This window comes from Ananas comosus, linkage group 12 (genome assembly GCF_001540865.1).
Source record: "Ananas comosus cultivar F153 linkage group 12, ASM154086v1, whole genome shotgun sequence".
In the NCBI taxonomy this organism is placed as follows: domain Eukaryota; kingdom Viridiplantae; phylum Streptophyta; class Magnoliopsida; order Poales; family Bromeliaceae; genus Ananas; species Ananas comosus.
Window position 1 is genome coordinate 6,915,035 of NC_033632.1, and position 10,039 is coordinate 6,925,073.

Consider the following 10,039-nt stretch of genomic DNA (forward strand, 5'->3'; position numbering starts at 1 on the left):
CCTTCTTTTTGCGATAAAATTCATTTCTCTCGAAAATCGTGCATCAGAACCAAAATCCGTCAGTGCCATTGGGTCCAGGATAGTCGAACCATCGAAAACGAGCTATTGGATCACTATGAACGGAGTCCAATACGCACCAGAAGCCATCTCCACTCATTGGCTTCTCCGAAAAATCAGAGTTACTATTCACTTTAAGTGAAAAGTAAAGATTGCGTAACTTCTCCATCCTAACTCGTTTTCTCCTGAAACTTGATGAGTGCTTATGTAATTAAATTACACACAAAAAACATCATCAACAGAGAATTTAACTACACTGCCAAATCTCAGTCATCACATTATCCCTCCCTTAAAGGAAGTTTCGTCCCCAAAACTTGACTACGCACTTATTGTAATCAAATTCGGATACACCTTTGAGTATTGATCAATCATATATCCTTGAATCTGGATAAATCAACCTCCGAAGTAGAGGAGAATAGAATTGCAATTCCACTCGAATGAGACGAGGGAAAACGACCAACCCAAAATCTTTGGACAAAGACTCACCGGGATCAACACCGTCCTATAACCTGCGGACAAAACAGTTCGGCGACCAGGATTATCCGATCCCAAATCTACCAAATCTGAGATAATAATTCATTACTCAGGAGCTCTAGGTCCACCCAACTTTGCCCCGCGTAGCAGTCACCAACTCAACTACGTCGAAAGTTCACGTAGAAAATTCACAGCACAACACCACAAATCTAGAGTATATTTTCGTAGGCCGAACGACATACTCCGACTAGCCAACAACATCAACCAGTTCACCTCGAGCGAATGTGTATCGCTGTCCTAAAACCTGAGCCAATAATACTCACCTTGGAGACCACAGTCTCCCACTAGTTTAAAACATAAACAACCGAAGTCAAACCCTTAGTATCGAAAACCCACCTACGGTATTCGACACTCTTAGGTCCAAGACCTCACCTTCTGCCTGGCCAAAAAGTCTAAGGTTAACATTACCAATTGAGCTCGACAATTTTGTCTCCTCAATAACTCAATCCAGTACAATCAAATCAACATAAGCTCCTTGCAAGTCCATCACTTGATGCATAGGGTTGCCAATCACAATATGTGATAATAACCATCGGTGATGCCCAACACCTGTCTCCACGAGACCCTATCACTGCCGTCCTACAAGGGACCCAAGTGATCGTTGTTCCCAGCAACACCAAACACTTGTCTCATTGAGACCCGGGCGCACCTGTCATCAAATAACCGGACAAGCATACTATTCCAAGGTTTGCACATCAAGCCGAGTCGCAAACCTTATACACTATCACATACCATGACAATCGAAGCCAACAACCAGACTCAAGCCACTCAACAGCCGTGATTTTGAACCTCCCGGCAAAAGACCGAGACTACGAACCAAAACAAACCTTTTGGTTGTGAAGGCACAAATATAGAGTTAACGAGCACCCAAACTCAAACCAGAGTCAAAACCATCTGCAGTAATGATAAATCAACTGCGCAAAACCTGCTAGGGATTAACCCAAGGCTCGCTACATGGTCAGAGGTGACCATCATTCAAGCTTTGCCACAAGACAATCTCTATAGTTCGTCTTGCAAGAGAAAACACCGACCCAATTCAAAAGTCCCAAAAGGGAAAAGGGCATTTCGTCCCAACTTTCGGCAGTACATTGTCTGCAGCCAATGTACTTATCAAAAGAAAAGCAAAATACCCATAGATCCACTACCAACAACAAGTTGGAAATGCGACACATCAAAGTATCAAGCCACGTGATACATCTTTACGGAACCAAAACCGTCGAAATATCGTGTAATATACCGATTTTAATATAAAAGTAAATATAAATAAAAATAGTGTGAGATGCTATTTTTATTTGACTTAAAGAAGTAAAATATAAGTCGGGAATGACTTGTGCTGAAATCGAAACGGAAACAGAAGATTTAGAATTTTCTGTAAGAAACGGAGCTGATATTTTAGCAGAAAATTCACAGTGTCAGAAAATTATGAAAATCTGAAAATATGTCGGGATAATTTTTATGAGGCTAGATTTAAAGTTTCATATCATTCCGACATCCGAAAAGTGAAAAATAAAATCCGACTGCTATCTGCTAGAGATTTCAGTTTGGTAGAGCTTTCGGTGACCAAAAGTGGTCGAAACTGAAAAGTTAAGATATTTTCCGTTTTATTAACTTAAACCGAGCCTGACTGTCAAATTTGAGCGCAAATGAACATTCAGAAGGGCTCCGGCGAAAAGTATCAGATTTTGAGCTGCTAAACTGAAATTGTGTAATGTTGGCGGAGGGCTTTATGTAGAGGGGGCTTCTTCTTCCCTCCTCAACCGTACACACCACACACACACACACGCATGGTGAGAGAGAGAGAGACCTTCCCTTTCTCTCTCTAGATATCTCTCTTCTCTCTCTAGATCTCTCTCCCAAAGTTGGGATTTTGGAGGAGATAATGTTGGAGATGAAGCTTGGTGGTGAAGCAAGCTTTCCAATGGTGGATTTAGCTTGATCAGCATGGTGGCCTAAGGTAAGATCTCATGATTTAAGCTAGGATTTCAATTAAATCCTTTAAGTATGAGGTTCTAATGATCTCTAATGTGTTGTTAGCATGTTTTTCCATGAGATTTGGGTTAATTGGAGAATAGGTTCATGCAAGGTTTAGAATGGGGGTTATGGGCAAATGAGGGTTTTGATCTATTTTAACCCCATATTTCTCTAATTGAAGGTTAGAGATGAACCCTTGATGATCCTATGTTGCGGATTGTTGGGCGTTCGGCGATCAATTGCGAGTTGGAGCCGAACCGGATCACGTGTGCCGCGGGAGCCCGATTGCAAGTGACTACAAGCAATCGGAGAGCAATATTAGGTGGGTTGTGCTCAGCAAAGCGACTAGGTCGCCTCCATGTCGAAGTGGAATGTGATCTCTTTACTGATGCATATAATGAGATAATGCTAGATGAATGCATGAAAATAATGCTAAATGAATGTATAAGGTATATACTAATAATGAATGCGTGTGATAGATGCCAATGAATACATGAGATTTATGTTAATCAAGAATGCATGTGGTAGATGTTAAAGAATACATGAGATGCTAAGTATTGACTACCTTGGATGACAANCAATAATTAGAAGCTTCATCATTTTGGTTATATTTCAGTTTTCAAAATCATGATTTTTCAGGTTAATACATTCAAACAAGGTTGTTTAATTAAGGCTCGACACCCCATCTTTCTCTCTCTCTCTCTCTCTCTCTCTCTCTCTCTCTCTCTCTTCTTTATTTTAGTTTTTATTTTATTGTATTGTATTTATTTTGTCGAGTACTGTTGTAACGCTCCAACGTGAACTGATTCTCTTGGATAGTGCAAATTCCATTTGGAGAGTTTTGAATATTATTATATGGCGTATTGGGTTTATCAAGCCCATAATTGATTAATAAAATTACATGGTTTTAAGCAATGCCAGGATATATATATGTATATATAAGCAATTGTCATAATCATGCATTACTTGGATGATACTTGATTCACCAGCAGTATATACTTCGTTTGAGTTCCATTTGGGAATTCCGGGTGGCTATATATTGCTAACTTTTATTTGATTTCCGTTCTGGGATTCTGGGTAGCTCGCCTAGCAAAAGAATAAGGAAGGACTAAACGACATTTAATTAACCTCTGCCGAGTCTCGAGTCAAATTAGTGTGAAAAGATGCATTGATATTGTATAGATGTAACATCTTCTTTGCTGATAATACCAAAATGACACATGCTCATTAATTAGATCAAGCAACAAATTGATGTTCTTATTTACAGGGATTAGGAAGTAAAAGTGAGGGAAGAAAAAACTTGTGGAATTGCTGTGGTTGAGGTCATCTTCTACTTCTTCTTCTATTTGCAGATTAGGTAAGTTATACTATATCCCCTTTTTATTCTCAGCTTTTGTTAATATTTTAGTTTTATTATCATTAAGTTAATTATTATTACTAAGTTAATCGTTAGCTTCATAACTATGCATTGGTATTAAATAAAGCTTTTGTTGTTTTGTTCAGTTGTTTTTCTACAATGGATAAGAGTTGGATGACAAAACATAGAAATAGTGATGATTATAAAAATGGAGTCTCACAATTTCTTGAATTTGCATTTTGTAATGCATCCTATAGTGGCAAGATATTGTGCCCTTGCATACGTTGTGTTAATTGTTCGTTACAAAATTACGAGGATGCAAAAATACACTTGATATGTGATGGCTTTCTAAAAGGATATACTAGATGGATTTGCCACGGAGAGGAACCTTTATCATTAACTTCTTCAATTAATACTGTCGATAGTACTTCAACTTCTCAACCTATGCAAGAAGTGTCGCATGTGGAAGAGTATACTCTTATAACCCAAAATTTTGGAAGGTTGGATGATGTACACGGACTTTTACGTGATACTGTTGGTCTTATTGGTGCAACAATTAATGAATCAGAAATACCCATGAATGAATTTGATGAAATGGTGGACCCACAACAAGCAACAGTAGAACCTCATGTGGAACAGCCTAGTCAAGAAGCTAATTGTCATAATCATGAATTTCATAAGTTGTTAAAAGATGCAAATGAAGAACTATATCCTGGATGCAAGACATTTTCAAAACTATCGTTTATACTCCATTTGTTTCACTTGAAGTGTCTAAATGGGTGGTCAGGAGAGTCATTTAGTATGTTACTTGAGTTACTAGTTGACGCATTTCCTGAAGGTACTTCATTACCTCGTTCATCATATGAAGCAAAAAAAATTATTAAGGCCTTAGGACTAAATTATGAGAAAATTCACTGTTGTCCAAATGATTGTATGTTGTTTCGGGGTGATAAAGGAAAACAAGAAGTGTGCGATGTTTGTGGATCTTCTCGTTGGAAAAAAAATAATGTGGAAAATGAACATATTGCAAACAATGAAGAAAACACTTCTAGCGTATCTACCAGACCAAAACAAAGTAGAAAGATTCCAGCAAAAGTTTTACGATATTTTCCTCTTATACCAAGACTACAAAGACTTTATGCCTCTACAAAAACATCAAAAGATATGAGATGGCATGAGGAAGGTCGTAAGAAGGATGGGTTGTTAAGACATCCTGCAGATGGTGAAGCGTGGAAGGCATTTGATGAACAATTTGCAGATTTCTCCTCTGATTCTCGCAATGTAAGGCTTGCTCTTTGTAGCGATGGGTTCAACCCATTTAGAACAATGAGTACAACTTATAGTACATGGCCGGTTGTGTTGATTACATATAATTTACCTCCTTGGATTTGTATGAAACAATCCTCTTTTATCTTATCAATGATCATTCCAGGTGAAAAGGGTCCTGGAAATGATATTGATGTTTTTATGCAGCCTTTAATTGAGGAGTTACAAGAATTGTGGGAGGGCGTGGAAACATATGACGCTTCAAACCAAAAAAATTTTCATATGCGAGCTGCATTACTGTGGACCATAAATGACTTTCCTGCATACGGAATTTTGTCTGGTTGGAGTACGAAAGGAAAGTTTGCATGTCCTTGTTGTGCGGGGCAAACACATTCTAAGTGGTTGCGCAATGGAGGGAAGTATTGTTATATGGGTCATCGCCGTTGGTTACCTGAGGGGCATATATTTCGTTCTCAGAAAGATGTTTTTGACGGTACCGAGGAGGTAAGATCTGCACCTGTTCGGGTAAATGGAGTTGATATATTGAGACAAATGGATGGCATGCAATTCAAATTTGGTAAACCACCAAAAGAAAATAATCAAGGGACAAATAGTAAAAGATCAAAAAAGAAGAGGCAAATGAGAAATGACAATACAACATCGAACGATTTCATTTCTATGTCAGAACCTAGCGATGCTTTGAGGTGGTGGAAGAAGAAAAGTATTTTTTTTGAATTACCATATTGGCAATATAACTTATTGCGCCATAATCTAGATGTGATGCACATTGAAAAAAATGTGTTTGACAATTTTATGGGCACTTTGTTGAATCTTGATAAAAAAAACAAAAGACAATCTAAAAGCGCGACTTGATTTAGTAGAAATGGGCATTAGACCTGAACTGCATCCCGAGTTGCTCGCAAATGGGAAGACAAGATTACCTCCAGCTTCCTTCACGATGTCCAAAAAAGATAAAAGAATTCTTTGTCAGGTTCTCAAGAATATTAAAACACCAGATGGTTATGCCTCTAATATTTCACGATGTGTGCATGTTGGTGAGTGTAAAATTAGTGGTCTCAAGAGTCATGATTGCCATATTTTGATTGAGGATTTACTACCATTGGCATTAAAAGGATGTAGTCCATCAAAGGAAGTGACCTTAATAGCAATTGAATTGGCCAATTTTTTTAAATCATTATGTTCGAAGGTGTTGGATGTGAATGAGCTCGACAACATACAATCTCGTATTATACTTACACTTTGCGAGATGGAAAAAATCTTTTTACCCTCATTCTTTACGGTTATGGTTCACTTAATGGTTCATCTAGTAGAGGAGACAAAACTCGGTGGACCGGTACAATATAGATGGATGTATTCATCAGAGAGGTAAATGATAATGCGCTATTTATTTCTTATCTACTTATGACTTGTAAAACTAAACCCTACCTTTATGTTCTTATTTTTTAATGTTGTAGGAATTTTGTCCGAATGAAATCATATGTTCGGAATAGATCTCATCCTGAAGGGTCAATAGCTGAAGGTTATATAGCTGAAGAATGTTTAACATTCTGTTCAAGATATTTAGATGCGGTTGAAACAAGATTTAATCGACCTGTACGGAATCCTGATCCACCTAAAAATGGAATAGAAGGATTATATTTATTTTCTACTGCTGGTATCCCTATTGGAAAGATTGAAAATATTGTACTAGATGAAAAATCATGGGTCCAAGCACATCGTTATGTACTTCGCCATTACGATAACCTTGAGCCTTTTCGCCAGTAAGTCATGATTATCTTATTACATTGTTGATATTAAAATTTGTATGTCAATTGAAAATTGTAATTTTATATAAATATAGACAATTCATTGATTCGGAGAAAAGAAAACGACGCCGTCATGCACGCCTCACTGGAGCCGAGATAGAAAAGCTAGTGAATGAGAGATTTCATGAATGGTTACAAAGCAAGGTATATATATTTTATATGAAATAATAATTTATATTATTTAAAATAATAAAATATATAATAATACTTTTTTATGCTATAGGTCATGATGATGGATGATTCAACCATTTCAGAAGAGATTTTAACCCTTGCTAGAGGCCCTAACAAATTTGCAAGAAGTTTTAGTGGATTTATTATTAACGGTTTCAAATTTCATACAAAAGCTCGTGAAGAAAATAGAAAGACCCAAAATAGCGGTGTTGTTAATACTTTAGAAGCAGACGGCATAAATTATTATGGGAGATTGAAGAATATTGTTGAATTAAATTATTATGGATCTTTTAAGATTGTCTTATTCAAATGTGATTGGGTTGATGTTCACCACAATATGGGCCTTACGCATGATGAATTTGGATACACTCTTGTAAACTTTTCTCGCCTAATACACACAGGTGCAGAGCTGAAAGATGATCCCTATGTATTTTCATCACAAGTAGAACAAGTTTTTTATGTACAAGTGCCAGAAGATGAGAATTGGTCTTCAGTTGTGAGAACCAAGCCGAGGGACTTATTCGACATGGGTGAAGATTCGACAGAGAACACTTCTGTAATGCCCTCACATATTGAAAACTTAAATAAGAATGAATCTCCAAATTGGATTCGATGAAATGTAAATGAAGATAGCAATGATGAACTAGAATTTTATATAGTACTATTAAAATAGTACTTTTTATTCATGTGATATATTTTTCTTTTAAGTTTACTTTGATCGATATACTCTCATACCCGACTTATATTATTTGTCTTATTGGTATCATTTTTATCTTTTCTTAGTATTTATCATCATTTGCAGGTGAATTAAAAAATGACGTCGAGGTCAAGAAGATTACGCAATTGCAACATAATTGATTCTACTTCTCAAAATGCGTCACAATTTGAAGAAGAAGCAAGAGAGGAGCAGTCACCATCTTCCTCAGAACCACCTGCAGAGTCAAATAATACTGAGCATGAAAATAATAATCAGAATGAACTATTTCTTTGGATCATTGGTTAGCAATACTGCATGTTAATTATATTACATTTAAACTATATTTTTTATTTAGATTAATATATTTAAGCTTATTTCAGGTGCCGATAAAAGTCGACGTAAGAAACGAGGACGTACAACATTGGCAGATATATGGACCCTATCTGAAAGAGAGAGAATTGATGTTGAAGTAGATAAATATGGGGTTCCTTGTACTTATGCTGGATCTATCCTTGGATCATTTTTGGGAGTAGTTGCGAAGAATGGAGCATTTGCTCCTTTAAACATTCCGCGATGGGATAACCAAGCTTTTAACCCATTCAAGGAAAAAATGTTAAAACATGTTGAGGTTCTTTTATTTGCACTTATTTTTTTTACATTTTATATTTTAAATTGTACTTGATTTTTAACATTGAGCATTTTATTTTATGAATAGTCAAAGTTTAGATATCCCGAGGGAACGAGACATTGGGTCTTGGCATCTTTAAACAAAAAGTGGAGAGACTACAAGAGTGAACTAAGGTGCGAATATTTCTCAGAAGACAAATCGATTCAAGAGTTGATTAACAACGTACCACTCGGTGTAATTCGGGATCAATGGACTAGCTTAGTGGCACATTGGTGCACCGACGAGAGTAAGGTATAAAAATTTTTTATGCTAATTATTCTACTGTTAATTAGTACGTTCACTTGTAATGTAAGTGTTTTTATTTTCTTATCATAGAAACTTTGTGAAGTGAATTCTGTTTCTGCGAAGAAAGTGAAGATGGCCCATACATCGGGCAGAAAAAGTTATGCTAGAAAGCGAAAAGAATTGGTAATGATTCAATATTAACATTTATTTGATTTTATATTATGTTTTAAGTCTCGATCTCTATCTTTTACAATTGATTATTTATAATTACAGGAAATTGCTCTTGGCAAAGAACCTGATCGACTAACTTTTTGGGAGGTGACCCATAAGAAAAAGAATGGAAATTTTGTAAATAGGGATGCCGAGAATACTATGGTAAATATAACTTTCTGTCGCATCATTATATTTAATATTCATATTATTTGTGAAATATTAATATTTTTTTCTCTCAAATGATTAATAGAATACAGCGCGTCGAAAATTTGATGAACTATCTCAAAATTCTGAATCTGATACAAGCAAGTTGATAGATGAGGCTTTTCTTAACGCTATGGGTCCCGAGCATAATGGGCGTGTGAAAGGTTTAGGCTTGGGACCTACTCTAAGAACATATTATGGTGTGAAACAAATAAATTCGCTTGCAACGGCAGAATCAAGTGGAAATCAATCACAGGAGATAGAAAAACTGAAGGAAGAATTAGAACGTGTAAAAAACACAATGGATGAAGTTCTCAATTCTACCGTTAGACGGATGCAAGCGGAAATGGATCGCTTAAACACACTACTATCAAATACTCAGGTATACGAATTTGATAGCAAGTTATTACTAGTAAATGCTAAAATATTTTTGTATTTTTGTATAACTAATAAATTTTATATTTTTTTATAGGTTGCGAGTGGCAATATCAATCCAATTGATGCATTCTCTCCCAACTATCGATCATCGAATGCAAGTCATGAACCTACAAGTGAAGGAAACCAGGGAACCACATAAATTTTTGTAAATTATATAACTACTCTATTGACTATCTCTAACTATTTAAACTTTTTGTTACGTAGTGTTTTGTTATATGCTATTGGATAGATTTTGGATGCGATTGTATTTNAAGAATACATGAGATGCTAAGTATTGACTACCTTGGCTAGAAAGTATATGCATGTTAGCATTAAGAGAAATATGCTAGTTGGTATATATATATATATATATATATATATATATATATATATATGGAATATGATAAATGGAA

At 36.0% G+C, this 10,039-nt stretch overlaps 1 protein-coding gene across 1 annotated transcript; it reads left to right on the plus strand.

Moving 5' to 3' along the window:
• On the plus strand, positions 3,842-9,821 carry LOC109718820. Its single transcript, XM_020245239.1, has 8 exons — positions 3,842-3,919; positions 7,985-8,180; positions 8,260-8,507; positions 8,595-8,798; positions 8,883-8,975; positions 9,066-9,167; positions 9,256-9,591; positions 9,682-9,821. Exons 2-8 carry the CDS (start codon positions 7,997-7,999, stop codon positions 9,784-9,786), a joined length of 1,272 nt encoding a protein of 423 aa, XP_020100828.1. The 5' UTR covers positions 3,842-3,919; positions 7,985-7,996; the 3' UTR covers positions 9,787-9,821.

Bases quoted from the DNA above. Each gene is read 5' to 3' on its own strand.
- LOC109718820 (XM_020245239.1), top strand. From the start codon at position 7,997: ATGACGTCGAGGTCAAGAAGATTACGCAATTGCAACATAATTGATTCT. The intron at 8,799-8,882 runs GTATAAAAATTT...TTCTTATCATAG, and splicing joins GGTGCACCGACGAGAGTAAG to AAACTTTGTGAAGTGAATTC. The intron at 8,976-9,065 runs GTAATGATTCAA...TTATAATTACAG, and splicing joins CTAGAAAGCGAAAAGAATTG to GAAATTGCTCTTGGCAAAGA.